At 43.9% G+C, this 23,108-nt stretch overlaps 1 protein-coding gene across 1 annotated transcript in view; it reads left to right on the forward strand.

Annotated features, from left to right (window-relative positions):
* The window catches only part of LOC124716705 (organic solute transporter alpha-like protein), a 158,505-nt gene that overhangs the window by 119,263 nt on the left and 16,134 nt on the right, over positions 1–23,108 (forward strand). Inside the window, exon 4 of the mRNA XM_047243247.1 lies at positions 14,942–15,038. Within this exon, the coding sequence (XP_047099203.1) occupies positions 14,942–15,038 (97 nt within the window). The remainder of the gene's footprint in view (positions 1–14,941; positions 15,039–23,108) is intronic.

Below are 23,108 nucleotides of genomic sequence, written 5' to 3' on the forward strand. Positions count from 1 at the left end.
AACGTTACACTATAAATCAGTCAAATCAACGCCGTAATTCAACTTAATACCTAGGAATTACAATTACGAACATGTTAAACTGGAAGGAACACACAGAAAATGTTGTGGGTAAGGCTAACCAAAGACTGCGTTTTATTGGCAGGACGCTTGGAAAATATACCACATCTACTAAGAGACTGCCAACAGTACGCTTGTCCGTCCTCTTTCATAATACTGATGCTCGGTGTGGGATCCTTACCAGATAGGATTGACGGAGTACATCGAAAAAGTTCAAAGAAGGGCAGCACGTTTTGCATTATCGCGAAATATGGGAGAGTGTCACTGAAATTATACAGGGTTTGGGCTCGACATCATTAAAACAAAGGCGTTTTCGTTGCGACGGAATCTCCTCATGAAATTACAATCACCAACTTTCTCCTTCGAATGTGAAAATATTTTGTTGACACCGACCTACATAGGGAGAAAGTATCACCATGATAAAATAAGGGAAATCACAGCTCGTACGGAAAGATATAGGTGATCGTTCTTTCCGCGCGTTATACGAGATTACAATAATAGAGCATTGTGAAGGTGGTTCGAGGAACCCTCTGCCATGCAGTTTAATGTGATTTGCAGAGTGTCCATGTAGATGTAGATGCATACAACTGAGGAGCAGGTCAGAGACGATGACTGTATCGCAAGGCAGCATCTGTGAGTCAATGGCTTGTGATCAGCAACAATCCTGAAATGAACTGTCCTGGCCAGAGCTCCGACCTCAGCCCAATGGAACACGTTTGGATCGGGTTAGAATGTCGACTTCATTCCAAACTGCCAGTGTCCAACATCACTACCTTCTTGTGGGAGAATTAGCTCCACAGACGTTGAGATGCCTCACTGAAAGTAATCCCAGCGGAGTGCAAGCAACCATAAACGCAAAGGGTGGACACTCCCTGTATTCACATCCACTAATAGGTGTCCGGATACTGTTGATCAGATAATGTAATTTACCAGAGGCTTTGTTTTAATACCATATTTTACGAACTATAAGACACACTTTTTTCTTCGAAAACTTTCCTCCAAAATTCAGCTGCGTCATATACTTGAAATGATTATAAAAACGACCAGTGTTTGATTTAAAATTCCCGGCAGTCTTACAAAGGCCGCATATTGGATGCCGCGGGAACCCTGTCTCTAGCTACATCTACATCTACATACATACTCCGCTAGCCATCGACCGGTGTGTGGCGGAGGGCGCTACTCGCGCCAAAGTCATATTTTCCCCGCTCTGTTCCGCTCGTGGATAGCGCGAGGGAAAAACGACTGTCTGAACGCCTCAGTATGAGCTCTAATTTCCCTTATCTTTGAATGGTGATCATTGCCTGATTTGAAAGTTGGAGGTAATAATATATGCTCTACATCCTTGGCGAAGACCGGATTTTGGAATTTATTGAGCAGCCCCTTCGTTTAGCGCGTCGTCTGTCTGCAACTGTATTCCACTTCAAACTTTCTATGAGATTTGTAACTCTCTCGCGATGGGTAAATGTACGAGGCACAAATCTTGTCGCTCTTCTTTGGACCATCTCAATCTCTTGAATCAGACCCAACTGGTAAAGGTCCCATACAGACGAACAATACTGTAAGACTGGACGAACTAAAGTATTGTAAGCAATTTCCCTTAGGACTGCATCGCTTCAGGATTCTACCAATAAACCGCAATCTAGAGTTCTCCTTACCCGTTACTTGTGTACTCTGATCGTTCCAAAATTTGTTCAAATGGCTCTGAGTACTATGGGACTTAACAAATGGTTCAAATGGCTCTGAGCACTATGGGACTTAACATCTGTGGTCATCAGTCCCCTAGAACTTAGAACTACTTAAACCTAATTAACCTAAGGACATCACACACATCCATGACCGAGGTAGGATTCGAACGTGCGACCGTAGCGGTCACGCGGTTCCAGACTGAGGCGCCTAGAACCGCACGGCCACACCGGCCGGCCGGGACTTAACATCTGAGGTCATCAGTCCCCTAGAACTACTTAAACCTAACTAAGCTGAGGACGACACACACATCCATGCCCGCGGCAGGATTCGAACCTGCGACCGTAGCTGTCTCGCGGTTCCAAACTGAAGCGCCTAGAACCGCTCGGCCACTCCGGCCGGCTCTGATCGTTCCATTTGAGATCATTTCAGATAGTCACACCCAGATACTTGACGGATGTTACCGCTTCCAAAGACTGGGCAATTATTTTGTACACTAATGAGTATTTTCGCCTTGTTATACACAGTAGGTTACACTTACTAATATTGAGAGATAACTGCCAGTCATTACACCACGCATTAATTTTCTGCAAATTTTGATTGATTTGTTCACAACGTTCGTGTGATACTACTTTCCTGTAGACTACAGCATCATCAGCAAACAGCCTAATGCCGCTGTCAATACTATCAACCAGATTGTTTATGTAAATCATAAAAAGCAGCGGACCGATTACGCTGCCTGGGGCACACCTGATGTTACACTTGTTTCTGTTGAAGTCTCCCCATTGAGGACGACATGCTGCTCTCTGTCCGTTGGAAAACTTTTATCCAGCCGCATATGTCATCGGATAGACCGTAAGCGCGCACTTTTTTGAGCAAGCGGCAGTGCGAAACTGAGTCGAACACCTTTCGAAAGTCGAGGAATATGGCATGAATCTGGCAGCCGGAATCCAGAGCTTGTTGTACATCATGCACAAAGAGGGCCAGCTGTGTCTCGCATGACCGCTGCTTCCTAAAACCGTGCTGGTTTCTGCATCAACATCTACATCTACGTGATTACTCTGCAATTCACATTTAAGTGCTTGGCAGAGGGTTCATCGAACCACTATCATACTATCCCTCTACCATTCCACTCCCGAACAGCGCGCGGGAAAAACGAACACCTAAACCTTTCTGTTCGAGCTCTGATTTCTATTATTTTATTTTGATGATCATTCCTGTCTGTGTAGGTTGGGCTCAACAAAATATTTTCGCATTCGGAAGAGAAAATTGGTGACTGGAATTTCGTAAATAGATCTCGCCGCGACGGAAAACGTTTTTGCTTTAATGACTACTATCCCAACTCGCGTATCATATCTGCCACACTCTCTCCCCTATTACGTGATAATACAAAACGAGCTGCCCTTTTTTGCAACCTATCGATGTCCTCCGTCAATCCCACCCGGTAAGGATCCCACACCGCGCAGCAATATTCTAACAGAGGACGAACGAGTGTAGTGTAAGCTGTCTCTTTAGTGGACTTGTTGCATCTTCTAAGTGTCCTGCCAATGAAACGCAACCTTTGGCTCACCTTCTCCACAATATTATCTATGTGGTCTTTCCAACTGAAGTTGTTCGTAATTTTAACACCCAGGTACTTAGTTGAATTGAAGCCTTGAGAATTGTACTATTTATCGAGTAATTGAATTCCAACGGATTTATTTTGGAACTCATGTGGATCACCTCACACTTTTCGTTATTTAGCGTCAACTGCCACCTGCCGCACCATAGAGCAATCTTTTCTAAATCGCTTTGCAACTAATACTGGTCTTCGGATGACCTTACTAGACGGTAAATTACAGCATCATCTGCGAACAACCTAAGAGAACTGCTCAGATTGTCACCCAGGTCATTTATATAGATCAGGAACAGCAGAGGTCCCAGGACGCTTCCCTGGGGAACACCTTATATCACTTCAGTTTTACTCTATGATTTGCCGTCTATTACTACGAACTGCGACCTTCCTGACAGGAAAGCACGAATCCAGTCGCACAACTGAGACGATACCCCATGGGCCCTCAGCTAGATTAGAAATCGCTTGTGAGGAACGGTGTCAAAAGCTTTCCGGAAATCTAGAAATACGGAGTTGCACAAGAATGATGTTTTCTGAAACCATGCTGATTACGTATCGTTCCCTTCGAGGTGATTCATAGTGTTTGAATACAGTATATGCTCCAAAACCCTACTGCAAACCGACGTAAATGACATAGGTCTGTAGTTCGATGGATTACTCCTACTACCCTTCTTAAACACTGGTGCGACCTGCGCAATTTTCCAATCTGTAGGTACAGATCTATCGGTGGGCGAGCGGTTGTATATGATTGCTAAGTAGGGAGCTATTGTATCAGCGTAATCTGAAAGGAACCTAATCGGTATACAATCTGGACCTGAAGACTTGCCCGTATAAAGCGATTTGAGTTGCTTCGCAACCCCTATCTACTTCTAAGAAACATGCTAGCAGTTGTTCGTGGCCGGCCGAAGTGGCCGTACGGTTCTAGGCGCTGCAGTCTGGAACCGCGAGACCGCTACGGTCGCAGGTTCGAATCCTGCCTCGGGCATGGATGTGTGTGATGTCCTTAGGTTAGTTAGATTTATGTAGTTCTAAGTTCTAGGGGACTGATGACCTTAGAAGTTGAGTCCCATAGTGCTCAGAGCCATTTGAACCATTTTTTAGTTGTTCGTGTTTCAAATTCTGGAATATTCCATTCGTCTTCCCTGGTGAAGGAATTTCGGAAAACTGCGTTCAATAACTCCGCTTTAGCGGCACAGATGTCTAGAAAAGTCATTACGTCTGAACACAAAATATGTTCCATGATTCTACAACAAATCGATGTCAGTGAAATTGGTCGGTAATTATATGCATCCGATTTTCTACGCTATTTATAGATTGCTATGACCTGGGTCTACTTCCAGTCCCGTGAAAGTATGTGGCAACAATGGATTCAGCAGGCAGCAGCAGTGCACCAAGGCGACAAACGTGGGTTGCTGGGATTTACAAGCTTGCTAACACTGTCTGCCTCTCGTGGTCTAGTGGCTAGCATTGCTGCCTCTGAATCACAGGGTCCCGGGTTGGGGATATTCTTTACTCGGGGACTGGTTGTTCCACATAGTTTCAACGTCATCATTCTTGACAGTGGCTATATTGGATTGAGTAAGTATTGGACTGTATCAAAATTGGGATTCTGTACGGGCGCTGATGACCGCGCAGTTGAGCGCTTCACAAACCAACCATCATCATCATTACTGTCTCCCTCCCGCCCGCCATAACAAATATATATAAATGACCTAGTAGATAGTGTCGGAAGTTCCATGCGGCTTTTCGCGGATGATGCTGTAGTATACAGAGAAGTTGCAGCATTAGAAAGTTGCAGCCAAATGCAGGAAGATCTGCAGCGGATAGGCACTTGGTGCAAGGAGTGGCAGCTGACCTTTAACATAGACAAATGTAATGTATTGCGAATACATAGAAAGAGGGATCCTTTATTGTATGATTATATGATAGCGGAACAAATACTGGTAGCAGTTACTTATGTAAAATGTCTGGGAGTATGCGTGCGGAACGATTTGAAGTGGAATGATCATATAAAAGTAATTGTTGGTAAGGCAGGTACCTGGTTGAGATTCATTGGGAGAGTCCTTAGAAAATGTAGTCCATCAACAAAGGAGGTGGCTTACAAAACACTCGTTCGACCTATACTTGAGTATTGCTCATCAGTATGGGATCCGTACCAGGTCGGGTTGACGGAGGAGATAGAGAAGATCCAAAGAAGAGCGGCGCGTTTCGTCACAGTGTTATTTGCTAAGCGTGCTAGCGTTAAGGAGATGTTTAGCAAACTCAAGTGGCAGACTCTGCAAGAGAGGCGCTCTGCATCGCGGTGTAGCTTGCTGTCCATGTTTCGAGAGGGTGCGTTTCTGGATGAGGTATCGAATATATTGCTTCCCCCTACTTATACCTCCAGACGAGATCACGAATGTAAAATTAGAGAGATTCGAGCGCGCACGGAGGCTTTCCAGCAGTCGTTCTTCCCGCGAACCATACGCGACTGGAACAGAAAAGGGAGATAATGACAGTGACACGTATTGTGCCCTCCGCCACACACCGTTGGTTGGCTTGCGGAGTATAAATGTAGATGTAGATGTAGATGTAGAACCCAGAAGGTTGTCTAGCCTATGGTCCGTCACTGCAGTCTACGGTGCCAGTGAACTTCAACTGGTAGTCATTTGTGTCATCGGTAACGGTACAATATTTTTGTTAGTAGCTAGTTCGACAATGAACTGTGACAGAAGCCCGAATAACGAGGGACTGATGTACCAGGACAAGTATTGAAACTATGAGATAGTTCGTTGATCATGGTTAAGCACTAGCCGAAATCTAGATTTGCTTTAATGAAACCTGAAAGAAAAGGGAGACTGATTGCTGTGCTCCATCATTTTGAAATGAATTACTATCTCTACAACCGTCCGCTACGCACATATTATACTCAGAAGCCACTAAACAGTCCTTGAGAGCGTCACATATTTTCCGGCAGTATGTTAATTGAGATATATTTCGAAAGGACAGAGTATGCATCATAAAACAGCGTAATATAAAAACAAACAAAATTGTAAGGTGGCAAAGCGTTAACGTGATTTTCGTATTACGACAAAGTATTCACCACAAAAAAGCGGAAGGCTGCATTTAAAAGTTAAACCAAAAAGGCAAGGAAGTAGAATCCAAGCGGCGGAAATGAAATTGCTAAGAAGTTAAGGGCTGTACAAGACTAGACAGACTAAGAAACGACGGCCGGCCTTAGTGGCCGAGCGGTTCTAGGCGCTACAGTCTGGAACCGCGCAACAGATACGGTCGCAGGTTCGAATCCTGCCTCGGGCATGGATGTGTGTGATGTCCTTAGGTTAGTTAGGTTTAAGTAGTTCTAAGTTCTAGGGGACTGATGACCTCAGAAGTTAAGTCCCATAGTGCTCAGAGCCATTTGAACAAAGAAACAACGACATCAAGCAGGTCTTCGTATTAAAAATGAGCAGCTGAAGTCTAATCCTACGGTCGCAGGTTCGAATCCTGCCTCGGGCATGGATGTCTGTGATGTCCTTAGGTTAGTTAGGTTTAAGTAGTTCTAAGTTCTAGGGGACTGATGACCTCAGAAGTTAAGTCCCATAGTGCTCAGAGCCATTTGAACCAAGAAACGACGACATCAAGCAGGTCTTCGTATTAAAAATGAGCAGCTGAAGTCTAATCGACTGAGCTGGCAAGAAAAGAGTGTCAGATTGAAAACTACCAAAATAACTCTTAAATTTCAAACTTTAAGGTACAACATCCATAAGAGGACCAAGAAAAATATAGTTGGATACTCAGAAACCGGAATGAGTCTATGACCTAGAGCATGATGAAACAAGAAGAAGAAGGAAGAGGAGGAGAAAAAGAAGAAGAAAAAGAATAAAAGTAACCAGTACAATATGCGTACGTAACAGGCCATTTCGTAGAACGTTATGTCAACCATGGAAGAAAAGCGTTTCTGAAGAAGAGAAATTTTTTAACGTCGAGTATAGATTTAAATGTCAGGAAGTCTTTCTTGAAAGTATCTGTATGGAGCGTAGCCATGTATGGAACTGAGAAAGGGGGATAAACAGATTAGACAAAAAGAGAATAGAAGCTTTAGGAATGAGGTGCTGCAGAAGAATGCTGAAAATTAGATGGGTCGATCACATAACTAATGAGGAGTTACTGAATAGAATTGGGGAGAAGACAAATTTGTGGAACAACCTGACTAGAAGAAGGGATCGGTTGGTAGGACACATTCTGAGACATCAGGGGATCACCAGTTTAGTACTGGAGGGAAGCCTGTGTGGGAGTGGGTGGGGGGGGAGGGGGGGGAGGAAGAAATCTTAGAGGGAAACCAAGAGATGAATGCAGTAAGCAGATTCAGAAGTATATAGGTTGCAGTAGGTGCTCGGAGACGAAGAGGCTTGCACAGGACAGAGTAGCACTGAAAACCAAATCAAGAACAACAGTGTTTATGCAGATATTGCAGTCCAACTTTCCTCCAAAATTCGGCTGCGTGATTTAAAATTCCCGCCAGTCTTAAAAAGGCCCTATGTTGGATGGCGCGGGAAACCTGTCTCTAGCTACATCTACATCTACATACATACTCCGCTAGTCATCCAGCGGTGTGTGGCGGAGGGCACAATTCGCGCCAAAGTCATATTCCCCTCCTCTCTTCCACTCGCGGATCGCGCTAGGGAAAAACGACTGTCTGAACGCCTCAGTACGAGCTCTAATTTCCCTTATCTCTGAATGGTGATCATTGCGCGATTTGAAACTTGTTGGTAATGATATATCCTCCACATCCTCGGTGAAGATCGGATTTCCGAATTTAGTGAGCAGCCCCTTCCGTTTAGCGCGTCGTCTATCTGCAAGTGTGTCCCACTTCAAACTTTCTATGGGATTTGTAACGCTCTCGCGGTGGCTAAATGTATCAGTCACGAATCTTGCCGCTCTTCTTTGGACCTTTTCAATCTCTTGAATCAGACCCAACTAGTAAGGGTCCCACACAGACGGACAATTAAGACTGGACGAACTAACGTATTGTAAGTTATTTCCTTTGTTGAAGGACTCCATCGCTTCGGGATTCTACCAATCCACCGTAATCTATTCGCCTTACCCGTTACTTGTGTAATCTGATCATTCCATTTGAGATCACTTCGAATAGTCACACCCAGATACTTGACGGATGTTAGCGCTTCCGACGACTGGACATTTATTTTGCACTCGTACATTAATGGGGATATTCGCCATGTTATACACAGTAGGTTACACTTATACTAATATTGAGAGATAACTGCCGGTCACTACACCACGCATTTATTTTCTGCAAATCGTCATTGATTTGCTCACAACGTTCGTGTGATACTACTTTCCTGTAGGCTACAGCATCATCGGCAAACAGCCTAATGCCGCTGTCAATACCATCAACCAGATTGTTTATGTAAATCGTAAAAAAAAACACCTGATGTTACACTTGTTTCTGTTGAAGTCTCCCCATTGAGGACGACATGCTGCTCTCTGTCCGTTAGAAAACTTTTATCCAGCCGCGTATGTCATCGGATAGGCCGTAAGCGCGCACTTTTTTGAGCAAGCGGCAGTGCGAAACTGAGTCGAACACCTTTCGAAAGTCGAGGTATATCGCATGAACCTGGCAGCCGGAATCCAGAGCCTGTTGTATATCATGCACAAAGAGGGCCAGCTGTGTCTCGCATGACCACTACTTCCTAAAACCGTGCTGATTTCTGCAGATGTCCAGAAAAGTCATTACGTCTGAACACAAAATATGTTCCATGATTCTACAACAAATCAATGTTAGTGAAATTGGTCGGTAATTATGTGCATCCGATTTTCTGCGCTTTTTATGGATTGCTAGGACCTGGGCCTTCTTCCAGTCCCGTGAAACTATGTGGCAACAATGGATTCAACAGGCAGCAGCAGTATTGGACTGTATCAAAATTGGGACTCTGTACGGGCGCTGATGACTGCGCAGTTGAGCGCCCCACAAACCAACCATCATTATCATCATTACTGTCCCCCTCCCGCCCGTCATAACAAACCCAGAACGCAGTCTAGCCTATGGTCCGTCACTGCAGTCTACGGTACCAGTGAACTTCAACTGGTAGTGATTTGTGTCATCAGTAACGGTTCAATATTCTTGTTAGCAGCTAGTTCGACAATGAACTGTGACAGCCCAAAGAACGAGGGACTGATGTACCAGGACAAGTACTGAAACTATGAAATAGTGCATTGATAATAGCTAAGCACTATCTGAGGTGTGGGATTGATCTGAGACGTTGTTATTCTGCGCAATGGATTAATCTGAGCTGTTCCCTTTACCCTGTGGCTCCTGCAAGATGCAATTTCCACTTCCACACTACTACAGAAGTCCGACAGACGCTCCTAACGTTCTAAAGAGAAATGCCTGAAAAACTTTCAGCAATAAATGTCTTCTGGAGTCGTCCGCTGTAAGGAAATGACACAAAAATTCACAAAATTTCTTATGTAACTAGTGGAATACTTGGGTACTGGAGTAGTGCTAGTTCGTGTAAGAAAAACATGAAACTAACGAAAGTTATTATTTATTTTGCAAAAATTCTGAGAAATCACAATGACACTTTTAGTTATGAATTAAACAAGTTATATCCTGGTTCTTTTCGGAATGTGAAGTTACCTCTCAAGGATAAGATTCGCTAATGAAATTTCTACACAAAGTTTAAGATGCTTGTTGCCTTGGCAGAATGGCTGAGAGGCACGCCTACTCAACTTGAATAATTATCCTTTAGAATGTTGCTAGGTACGGTTGAGGCTGTCACGTGTGAAATGCAGTGAAGTGTACTGTTGTGGAGAAAATATGGGGCTCGCAGTAGCTGTAGCGCACAATACCGTAAGCGGTGATGACTGTTGTCTGTGCCGCTCGCTGCTGACAAATAAGATAACTCTCGTTCTATCTGGATTAACCTTCGCCAATCAAACTCTCCCTACACCTTGATGAAGTCAAGGATTCCTATTCGCCCCTAGTCTAACTATTGGCGTGGTACACTGGTCAGATAACCAGTCCACCGTGATGCCACTCAAAATTCGCTTGCAGGCGTTTAACTATAACTCTGTCCGTTCACACCGCACAATAAGTGTGTCGGCCAACACAGTGAACAATGCTTAATCGCAAGGACTCAATACAGAGTAGCCCTTTGATTCACTCTCGACAGAGGTGCTCTCCCAGTGAAGTACTGAGGAAAGACTTGTTCCTCGCTCTTTCGAGTACACGTCCGAGTGCGCACACTCTCATTACTTGTTCTCGCTCCAAGAGCAACAACGGAACCACCTCTCCACGCCAGACGTGAAGGAGTATATCTTTCGGTCTCTTCCATTATTCCTTCAGCTCAAGGCGTCAGAATTATCGTCTGCCAATCAGCATTGCTCTTCTAAAATGGGTGAATGACGTTTCGTTTAAGGCGACCACTCCAGAAACTTGTAGCTTTGACGTTTGGCGTTTGCTGTCTCCCTGCGAAAGTCTCTGAAACTGCGTGCTATGTGTAAAGAATGTGTAGGCTGGCCACTCCCACACAATGTAGCGGAATTTGCTTATAAGCTGAACACGGGGTCATTCCCCCTTCTCACTCGGCCCCCATGCTGTCCGCTCCACGGGTGGTCACCAGCCAACATAGGCTGGGTCGTCCTCTGAAGGGACTGGCATCCCGTTGTGCGGCCTCTCTCCCGAACTAAAAGCTCCTGTGACCGTCGTGTCTGGAATGTATGTGTGCACACCAGCCTCGAGTATTTCAACCACGGTGCGCTCACTTGTCAATTGCATATCGTTTACATAAATTCATACCACATTGATTTTATCTTATCAAGTTCGGGTTCGAATGAAGCATCTCGATGTGCGGAATATGATTGCGACGGCGGAACGTGTAAGCAATGAAGGTCAGGAGACTGCGACATCTGACAACTAGCCGAAATCTAGATTTGCTTTCATAAAATCTGAAAGAAAAGGGAGACTGGTTGCTGTGCTCCATCATTTTGAAATGAATTACTATCTCTACTACAAGAAAAAATCTTAGAGGGAAATCAAAAGATGAATGCAGTAAGCAGTTCAGAAGTATATAGGTTGCAGTAGCTACTCGGAGACGAAGAGGCTTGCACAGGACAGAGTAGCACTGAAAACCAAATCAAGAACAGTGTTTATGCGGATATTGCAGTCCAACACTTTGGAAAATTATTCCGTAGATCTTCAACATTAGATGACCTTAGTTACCTGGCCACTGTTAAGTTAATCCTGTAGTTGTTTAATGGCATTTAAATCAGGTGACTAACTTGGCTAAATTATATTCTTACATTCCACACGCATTTATCTTTTCTATTTACATATCCTCTGCACAATTTAGAAGCATGTTCTGATCATTGTCCTGCTGCAGAAAAAATCCAAGCCCAGTGTGGGGTGCATACTGTAAGACCTTCAGTACACACACCATCAGATTATTTGACTTGTCGCTCTAACAAAGTAGGCGAGTGTCAGCAATATGTCTCTTGGTCTTATCGTGGCCTGTTTATCTTCTGTTGTTAGGTCAGACGATAGAAATGCCACTTGCACACTTAGAGTAGCAGATTGACAGTGACCAACTTTAAACAGAACTTGATTAATTTTCACACACATTTATTAAAATAATAACAAGTATAAAAATTACTTAACTTGGTTCTGGATGCTATTTACAATTGACAATCTGAAGTTCCTTTCGTATTGGTACGTTAATTTTATTCTCACATATATTTCTGATACTTGACCAAAGTGTCTATACATTTATCTTCATGGCTATGTACAGCAATATGGTATTCGTATGAGACCCAGACTGAAACTTGACTATAGACTGGTGCAGACAAATGCAGACTGGTGCAGACAAATGCAGACTGACTAATCGGAGGTCTGTGCACTCGTTGTAATACCTCGCGCATTCATGTATCACTGCACGAGTGTGATCCACGAGGAGAAAAGGTTCTATGTTAGCAACAATCTCATTGGCTGTGTTACATATTAATAAGCGGATCGGCGGAAGCAGAATTTGGTCCGTCTCTATGGCAGCGCCATCTCGTAGTGCGGAGATGGACGAGCGCTGCGCCTGCGCTGTTGTGCTTAGCGGGGCGCGCTCTAGTGGGAAAGTTGTGTACGCGCTGACTACGCGGAACTATGTACACAACACCCAGTAACTCTCTTCTCAAATGGGACTGCGTTATTGATCGGTACCCTGTGATATCTTTCCTTCTTTCATGTTCCAGTAATTCTCACTAGATCACCCACTTTATCACGCACAAAACATTCACACACCGCAACCGACCCTCCACCGTTCTTAATCGTTGGCCTCACACCCTGACACTCCATACGTTCCCCACAAAGTCGACGAACAATCATTCAACTATGGCTTCCAAATACTTCAGACTTATATTCGCCAGAGAATAGTACCTTGGACCATTGCTGCAAGCTCCACCTTTTATGTTGGTATTCCCACTGCAATCATTTCACCTTAGTCTGTTTGCACAATAAGGGTTTTTTGGCCGCTATGTGGTCCTTTAAACCTCGCTCGCGAAGACGGTGTTAAACTGCTGAGACAGAGATTGAGACTGCCCGTGTACTATTTACTTCCTCGCGAATTTCAGATGTAGTACAATTCCTCTGGCATTTACTCTTTACATACATGAACTGATTTGCCTTGTAAGATGTTGGGCTCTTGCAGATGGCGACACACTTGCTTTGGCATCAATTTGCTTGAACCGCTGCAATGTATACACCACTGTAGACTGGACTACACCAAATGTTGTCCTACTCGAACAGCCTTGCTGATGGAGAGCTACAATCACAGCATGTTCTTCAATTCCAGTCTCCTGCTACTGTCCCAATAGGAGGTAACACGGTATGTACCTGACTAGATGTACAAACACAATCTACCGTAAACTAATGCAAACTGGTTGCTACACATATAGCTGAAGGACTAAGGCCTATCCGAATGGATCCTCTTCAGCATTGCTTTACGCAAACAACCAGTCAAATATCGGGTGATCAAAAAGTCAGTATAAATTTTAAAACTTGATAAATCATGGAATAATGTAGATAGAGAGGTAAAAGTTGGAATGACATGGGGTTTTATTAGAACAAAAAAAAGTCCACAAAATGTCCGACAGATCTCTTGCGCGCGTCCTTTGGTGATGATCGCGTGCTCAGCCGCCACTTTCGTCATTCTTGGCCTCCCAGGTAGCCAGACCTCAGTCCGTGCGATTATTGGCTTTGGGGTATCGTGTATCGTGATCCACCGACATCTCTAGGGATGCTGAAAGACAACATCCGACGACAATGCCTCACCGTAACTCCGGACATGCTTTACAGTGTAGTTCACAACATTATTCCTCGACTACAGCTATTGTTGAGGAATGATGGTGGACATATGGAGCATTTCCTGTCAAGAACATCATCTTTGCATTGTCTTACTGTTGTGTTGGCAGAAGAGCCAACACCGTGTTACTAGTGGAGGCCGAAATGCACGCGTTTTAGCTCATGCAGGCTGGCGTGAGGAAGGAAGGCCTATACTGACGTGAGGTCTGGAACATGAGAAGGAATTACAATTCAGAAAGTAGACGGAATTAGTTTGATAACTTTAATCCATTAATGATGAACGTCGGTCTTGACGGTACATGATTCACAATATTATCTGTTCAGGATACATCGTAACTGAATACGGCGCCTTGCTAGGTCGTAGCAATTGATGTAGCTGAAGGCTATGCTAAACTGTCGTCTCTGCAAATGAGAGCGTATGTAGGCAGTGAACCATCGCTAGCAAAGTCGGCTGTACCACTGGGGCGAGTGCTAGGGAGTCTCTCTAGACTAAGACCTGCCGTGTGGCGGCGCTCGGTCTGCAATCACTGATAGTGCCGACACGCAGGTCCGACGTATACTAACGGACTGCGGCCGATTTAAGGGCTACCACCTAACAAGTGTGGTGTCTGGCGGTGACACCACACTTACTTTGTTATGCTAATTATTGCTATTCTGATCAGATGAAGCGCCATCTGTCGGACATTTTTTGAACTTTTGTGTTTTTCGGTTCTAATAAAACCCCATGTCATTCCAAGTATGTGTGTCAATTTGTACTCCTCTATCTACATTATTCCGTGATTTATTCAGTTTTCAAATTTATACTGACTTTTTGATCACCCGGTACATAACAGCCGCGCGGAGTGGCCGAGCGGTTTGAGGCGCTCTGTGACGAACTGCGCGGCCCCTCCCGCCGGAGGTTCGAGTCCTCCCTGGGGCATGGAAGTTTGTGTTGTTCTTAGCATAAGTTAGTTTACGTAGTGTGTAAGACTAGGGACCGATGACCTCAACAGTTTGGTCCCTTCGGAATTCAGACACATATAACATTTTTTTGAAATACAAAACAGGGGCGCTTAGTCTTTATATGTTTATGCTCGGTTTGTTATCAGAATGGGGGCGTGATGGAATATTCAAAACGAAATCCTTGCTTTAAACACAAATCCTTAGTTATGATAGGTGATCGAAAACTTTTGAACGCTACTCTACTTGTTTGCTGCTGACCGATGGAGAACAGCAAATGTCACCTGATCGTCATTCTGTTTCAGGAAAAGTGTGTCGCGACTACGTCTGCTGGTGTTCCAGCTGCCCTTGGTGCAGTGGCTGCTGTACGTCATCATTTTCGTCATGGTTGCTGAGGACAAGGTGAGCAAAGCTCTTCAGTACCTACTGGGAGTTCAAGCACACTGATGGAAATGAGTGTTACACCACGATGCACCAGTCCGATGTTCATCAAACTTTCTGGAAATGTTCTTTGTGTAACTGGTATCAAATGATTAAACTTACATTCGATTTGGGAATAGGGTCCAAAATCAAGCGCGTGAATCATAAAGGCACTATTCCAGTCGTTGAGGGATCGAAGAAGACAGCCTTCGATTGTCATCTTTCTTGCCGTGGCTAAAACCCTCGCTGTCTCAGTTCGTGAAGGCTGCTGTATATGTCTTCCAATCACGTGCCAGGTTTACTACACTACTGGCCATTAAAATTGCTACACCACGAAGATGACGTGCTACAGACGCGAAATTTAACCGACAGGAAGAAGATGCTGTGATATGCAAATGATTAGCTTTTCAGATCATTCACACAAGGTTGGCGCCGGTGGCGACACCTACAACGTGCTGACATGAGGAAAGTTTCCAACCGATTTCTCATACACAAACAGCAGTTGACCGTCGTAGTACGGTGAAACGTTGTTGTGATGCCTCGTGTAAGGAGGAGAAATGCGTACCATCACGTTTCCGACTTTGATAAAGGTCGGATTGTAGCCTATCGCGATTGCGGTTTAGCATATCGCGACTTGCTGCTCGCATTGGTCGAGATCCAATGATTGTTAGCAGAATATGGAATCGGCGGGTTCAGGAGGGTAATACGGAACGTCGTGCTGGATCCCAACGGCCTCGTATCACTAGCAGTCGAGATGACAGGCATCTTATCCGCATGGCTGTAATGGATCGTGCAGCCAAGTCTCGATCCCTGAGTCAACAGATGGGGATGTTTGCAAGACAACAACCATACGCTCTAACAGTTCGACGACGTTTGCAGCAGCATGGACTATCAGCTCGGAGACCATGGCTGCGGTTACCCTAGACGCTGCATCACAGACAGGAGCGCCTGCGATAGTGTACTCAACGACGAAACTGGGTGCACGAATGGCAAAACGTCATTTTTTCGGATGAATCCAGGCTCTGTTTACAGCATCATGATGGTCGCCTCCGTGTTTGGCGACATCGCGGTGAACGCACATTGGAAGCTTGTATTCGTCATCGCCATACTGGCGTATCATCCGGCGTGATGGTATGGGGTGCCATTGGTTACACATCTCGGTCACCTCTTGTTCGCACTGACGGCACTTTGAACAGTGGACGTTACATTTCAGATGTATTACGACCCGTGGCTCTACCCTTCATTCGATCATTGCGAAACCCTACATTTCAGAAGGATAATGCACGACTGCATGTTTCAGGTCCTGTACGGGCCTTTCTGGATACAGAAAATGTTCGACTGCCGCCCTGGCCAGCACATTCTCCAGATCTCTCACCAACTGAAAACGTCTGGTCAATGGTGGCCGAGCAACTAGTTCGTCACAATACGCCAGTCAATACTTTTGATGATCTGTGGTATCGTATTGAAGCTGGACGGACAGCTGTACCTGTACACGCCATCCAAGCTCTGTTTGATTCAGTGCCCAGGCGTATCAAGGCCGTTATTACGGCCAGAGGTAGTTGTTCTGGGTACTGATTTCTCAGGATCTATGCACCCAAATTGCGTGAAAATATAATCACATGTCAGTTCTAGTATAATATATTTGTCCAATGAATACCCATTTATCATCTGCGTTTCTTCTTGGTGTAGCAATTTTAATGGCCAGTAGTGTATATACGTGACAGACCGGTCAGGCCAATCAAGGACCCGTACATTCTTCAAGGCAACTGTTTTTTGAACCGCAGCGGGGTCTTGCGTTATCTTGGGATTATGACGTTAGGTACCCTGGCCATGAAAGGTATCACAACAGCGTTTATCATTCTTGCCACGTAAAGGCGAGCATTCAGCCTCCCTTCAACAATCACAAAATCTGCCCTATTGTCATATCCAGTAGCTCGCCACACCATTCCAGGAGTTGGAGAGGGGTGGGCCTCGAGAATCGTAACTTCGTGTGAGAACTGTGGTAGGGAAAGTGAATGGTCGACTTCGGTTTATTGGGAAGATTTTAGGAAAGAGTGCAGAAGCGACCGGACACAGGGCGCTGGTGCGACCTATTCTTGAGTACTGATCGAGGGTTTGGGATCGGTACCAGGTCGGATTAAAGAAATTCGTTGAAACAGATTAGGGGCGGGTTGCTTCTGAAGACATCGTTATTTGCGATAGATATATATTTATCTTGTTTTTTCCCTTTTTCCGTCTGTTCATATGTCTTTGATGTTGTAGCGCATTTTTCGTTTGTCCTGTAATACAGAGATAAAAGTTGTTTTCTAGATGTAATATGTAACGGGAAATTATTTCTCTTTTGTAAGTAGATAAATATGTTTAGAGTTTATTGATTGTGGAAAGCTATAATTTTTTTTGTTTATCGTTTACTGTAATAAGTTTGGTAGAAAATAGTTGTGTAAAGATATATGTAATTTACTTTGATGTTTTATAAACTGTGGGCGAGAGTATTGAGAGAGCAATATCGATAGTCGATCCAACAAAGCGGGTGTGTTGTTGGGTAGCTAGAGAGGCGGACACATGTTTTACTGTGGGTGTCGTGACTTTTACGAGCTGGTGAAGATTGTGTTTAGTGGCAAGCGATGTACGTTTTTAATGACTGTTTTATACCAGGACGTGATATGATAATAGAGAGTGTAGAAACTGGGCGAAGTAAATACCGAGACTGTGCCGTGAGACGAAGTAACTATGACAATGCAACCGAGAAGCCGGCCGCGGTGGTCTAGCGGTTCTAGGCGCTCAGTCCGGAGCCGCGCGACTGCTACGGTCGCAGGTCCGAATCCTGCCTCGGGCATGGATGTGTGTGATGTCCTTAGGTTAGTTAGGTTTAAGTAGTTCTAAGTTCTAGGGGACTGATGACCATAGATGTTAAGTCCCATAGTGCTCAGAGCCATTTTTGCAACCGAGAATGGACGGTATTGTAGCTCTGTGTCTGTGAATTGAACTGCGCTTGTATTTTGACTGTGTTTTCGTACACTCAAGTACTTTGAACTTACGTATTTATTCGAGTTTCGATGAACTATCGGACGTCTATAATCAGTAACAGTCGCTCTGAACTTATGCGAACTGTCTATTGTGTGTGAGTACATTACCCGCCCAGGACGGTTTTTCGCGATCGCGGCACTCATAATACGAATTGACTTTCTACAGAATTCGCGGTCGGCAAGTTTTATAAACTGTGTGTAGCAGAAGTAAACTTAAATTGTGTGCGCCAGAAACATTAAAACTGTGCACATACGGCCTTCTGTAACAACAATTACATCGACCAGCCTGTGGCCTGCAAAACGCCACTGTAATCAGATTTGAAGCTTAATGAATACCACCGCCCGCCCGACTACGAGGAAAAATCATCAGCTGCAATCACACGACCGTGGGAGCAGATCTCAGCGTTTCACCAGGACCAGCCAGCTGCCGTCGATATCGCGAACCTCGTCACAACACACAAGATAAGGTTTAAAAGCAGCGCTCTCCTCTCAAAGACTCAAAATTATTGCAAACAATTTTAATTTGTAATTTGTTTTCCTTTTGGCTGGCATTCACATAACGTTTGTCTTCCTTAGCATAAAAGTGTTCTCCACGAAGTGGTGTGTTCTATGTAGACATTGTTGACTTTCATTAGCAGTAGCCATTTCCCTTTTAATTATTTCCATTTTTTTTAATTTCATTCCGCTGCCGCTGCATGTATATTTTTTATAACTTTTGGAGGGTGTGTGTCTAACTTCGTGTGCCATAACATTTACCAGAAGTATTGTAATGTTTTGCTACTTGGACAAGGGCGCCCTCCATTAATTTCTTAAACGTCGACCAATGACAGTGAAGCTCGCTTGCTATTGGAGCTACCATTCTATAGTGGGTAATTCAAAGGTGGGTAGCTGTCAACCACACGGGTTGTGATTACTTTGAATGAGAGACGTGTAAAATTGTGGGTTCATCACTCAACTTTGGTATTCTTTTGTTTATTGATGTTAGAAGCAAATTTTTCTGCCAGTGTCATTAAATCTTATTTAATATGGTTATTCTATGCTAAATTGGGATAAATGCACGGTCAGATATTGTGTTGGGAAGTAAAATTTGGAGAAACGTCTGTTTAGATACCACTTGATTTTGACTGCATTAAGTCACAGCTGCAAAATACTAACGCGAATTCTTTACAGACGAATGGAAAAAGTGGTAGAAGCAGACCTCGGGGAAGATCAGTTTGGATTCCGTACAAATGTTGAAACACGAGAGGCAATACTGACCCTACGACTTACCTTAGAAGAAAGATTGAGGAAAGGCAAACCTACGTTTCTAGCATTTGTAGACTTAGAGAAAGGTTTTGACAATGTTGACTGGAATACTTTGGTTCAAATTCTGAAGGTGGCAGGGGTAAAATACAGGGAGCGTAAAGCTATTTACAATTTGTACAGAAAGCAGATGGCAGTTATAAGAGTCGAGGGACATGAAAGGGAAGCAGTGGTTGGGAAGGGAGTGAGACAGGGTTGTAGCCTCTCCCCGATGGTATTCAATCTGTATATTGAGCAAGCAGTAAAGGAAACGAAAGAAAAGTTCGGAGTAGGCATTAAATTCCATGGAGAAGGAATAAAAACTTTGAGGTTCGCCGATGGCATTGTAATTCTGTCAGAGGCAGCAAAGGACTTGGAAGAGCAGTTCAACGGAATGGACAGTGTCTTCAAAGGAGGATATAAGATGAACATCAACAAAAGCAAAACAAGGATAATGGAATGTAGTCTAATTAAGTCGGGTGATGCTGAGGGAATTAGATTAGGAAATGAGACACTTAAAGTCGTAAAGGAGTTTTTCTATTTGGGTAGCAAAATAACTGATGATGGTCGAAGTAGAGAGGATATAAAATGTAGACTGGCAATGGCGAGGAAAACGTTTCTGAAGAAGAGGAATTTGTTAACATCGAGTATTGATTTAAGCGTCAGGAAGTCGTTTCTGAAAGTATTTGTATGGAGTGTAGCCATGTATGGAAGTGAAACATGGACAATAAATAGTTTGGACAAGAAGAGAATAGAAGCTTTCCAAATGTGGTGCTACAGAAGAATGCTGAAGATTAGATGGGTAGATCACATAACTAATGAGGAGGTATTGAACAGAATTGGGGAGAAGAGGAGTTTGTGGCACAACTTGACTACAAGAAGTGATCGTTTAGTAAGACATGTTCTGAGGCATCAAGGGATCACATATTTAGTACTGGAGGGCAGCAATGAGGGTAAAAATCGTCGAGGGAGACCAAGAGATGAATACACTAAGCAGATTCAGTAGGATGTAGGCGGCAGTAGGTACTGGGAGATGAAGAAGCTTGCACAGGATAGAGTAGCATGGAGAGGTGCATCAAACCAGTCTCAGGACTGAAGACCACAACAACAACAACGACAGTTAACACGATACTTTGCGGGTATTTTGGCGATACTTAGTGACACGGTAGAATCGCAGTCGTCACATGCTATATTTGTTACCAGTAGATTCGAACAACACGTGTCTTGCCGACGCTTCGGGAACTCAAATTGCAAACCATGGATGGAACGCGACGCTCTTTTCGAGAGACACTACTGAGAAAATATAGAGAACCTACATTTGAAGCTCACTGCCGAACGATTCTACTGCCGCCGTTGTACAATGCATGTAATGGCCACGAGGATAAGGGACGAGAAATTGGAGGTAATACGGAGGCATATAGGCAGGCGCTATTCCCTGCCGTAATTTGCGAGTGAAACAGGATTACTATAGGTACAGGGTACACCCCACCACGCACCGCACTGTGGCTTGCGAGTATCTATGTAGATGCAGAGGTACACATATCAAAAACAGTTTTGCATCACTGCAGTTCTCTGAAGACAGACGTTGACTGTGGATATTGTATCTCAGACACAGTCCCTTTGACTGTTCAGAGATTGTAACCTCCCCCTCACTTATCGACCTTAATGACAGTAAAAATTAAACCGCGTATACCTAATGGAATTTTGGGAAAAGCAATCGTCACCGAAGTTAATATGTCGGTAAAGAGGGAGGAAAGGGTTACATCTAAATGAAAGAAAAAATACAAATGAAACTGGTGGAAATTAATTTTGAAAAAGGCTAAAATTAATAAAGAAAGTAAATTTGCGGTCGTTACGTTAACAATTAACTGGTGTTAATTAGATATTTGAGATTTGGGGAAAATTACGGTCGCCAGTCCTATGGACAACTACTATAATAACTGAAAAAGAAAGGTTATTGCACATATAATTAGCACTAAAAGTGTGGCAACTGAAGGTTGACACGTGTTGTGTGATAACTGAATGTTTGTCAGAATTAATAAATTTCGCTAGACTCTGACTTAATTTAGCAAGAGAATTAATAAAACCGGAAAATTGAAAGTTAATTTAGTGACTGAAATTAATAGTGAACTTTGTTTCTGAAGCACTACGAAATTCAATAAAATAAGGTTAGTCTTGGGCTACCTCAAAAATCATTTCAAAAGCTACTTGAATCTATGCAATTTAGAAATAAGAGATTTAACTTTGAACTTGAATTAAATGATTCTGAACAATTAACAATAGTAAAATTTAGTACGTACCAAGCTGAGCTGCAGTCACAGGTAAGCTAAAATATGCTAACAAAAACTCGCACTCTTAATTTGTGTTTGTGTAATCTAAATATTGTAGCCAGTTATGAATACCTTAACTGAACTTTGAAATTAAAGCAGTGAAATCGAATGATATTACTTCAATGCTGGCGTTTGAATTTCAACGGCACTCGAGTTCATCTCGGAAAAGGAAGGGACCTTGCTTGCTAATGCAACTGGGACAATGAGCAACAAAGGTACATGCTAAGTTGCTGTATTTTAGTGATGCTAATGGAATAGTTCGGAAAGCTGAGGTCTGCCATACAGTTCTAAAACTTTACGTGCTTTCAGTCTTCCTTGTTGGTTGATTGAAGGTTTGAAGTCGTCGATCGAGGAGGTGGCGACAATCACTTAAGTCGGTTCAAAATGGTTCAAATGGCTCTGAGCACTATGGGACTAAACTGCTGTGGTCATCAGTCCCCTAGAACTTAGAACTACTTAAACCTAACTAACCTAAGGACATCACACACATCCATGCCCGAGGCAGTGTTCGAACCTGCGACCGTAGTGGTCACGCGGTTCCAGACTGAAGCGCCTAGAACCGCACGGCCACATCGGCCGGCTCACTTATGTTGGCCTTAGCTGTTGCAGAAGCTAGATGTTGGCGCACCTTCTTCTCGACACGGTCACCAGGCGAAACGGGCTCTCAGTGTGTGCCAGCTAATGTTTCCCGTCCGCATCACTGTGCCAGAAACTATCATAGGAAGTCGAGCGCAATTACATGCTGCCAAACCCTGAAAGCGCGGCAAGTCACGGGAGCGTCACTCAACACACCTGCTCCACCGCCCTACTCTAGCCAAACTCTGTTCTGCCCGCGCTCCACGCGGCAGAGTTAACCCTACCAAAGATCCTAAACACTTTGTTTCTCCACACGACCTATCGACGTAATCGTTCGATAGCATAGTTTTCCCTAGGCAAGACCCAGCGTAAAAATACAAATAGTATTTACAAAACAAACCAATTATACATCGACATAAATGCGTATATATACAAATAGTCGAACAATTACAATATAAAAAGAGACAGAAGTGTCATATCTTCAGGTAACAAAATAAGGAAAAAAATTTATAGTACAATAGTTGGAAATAGGAGGATATGCATATCCGGCGTTACAAGATGTCACTAAACGCGCCCAAAGATGTAAACAACCATGCATGAGCAGCATCTATTACACGGAGGGTGTCCAACAGCCGATCAGTTCCAGTCATTCCACCAGGTAGGTGTATTTCACAGCAAGGAATGGTTCAAATGGCTCTGAGCACTATGGGACTTAACATCTAAGGTCATCAGTCCCCTAGAACTTAGAACTACTTAAACCTAACTAACCTAAGGACATCACACACATCCATGCCCGAGGCAGGATTCGAACCTGCGACCGTAGGGGCCACGCGGTTCCA

Source organism: Schistocerca piceifrons, chromosome 9 (genome assembly GCF_021461385.2).
Source record: "Schistocerca piceifrons isolate TAMUIC-IGC-003096 chromosome 9, iqSchPice1.1, whole genome shotgun sequence".
Lineage (NCBI taxonomy): Eukaryota > Metazoa > Arthropoda > Insecta > Orthoptera > Acrididae > Schistocerca > Schistocerca piceifrons.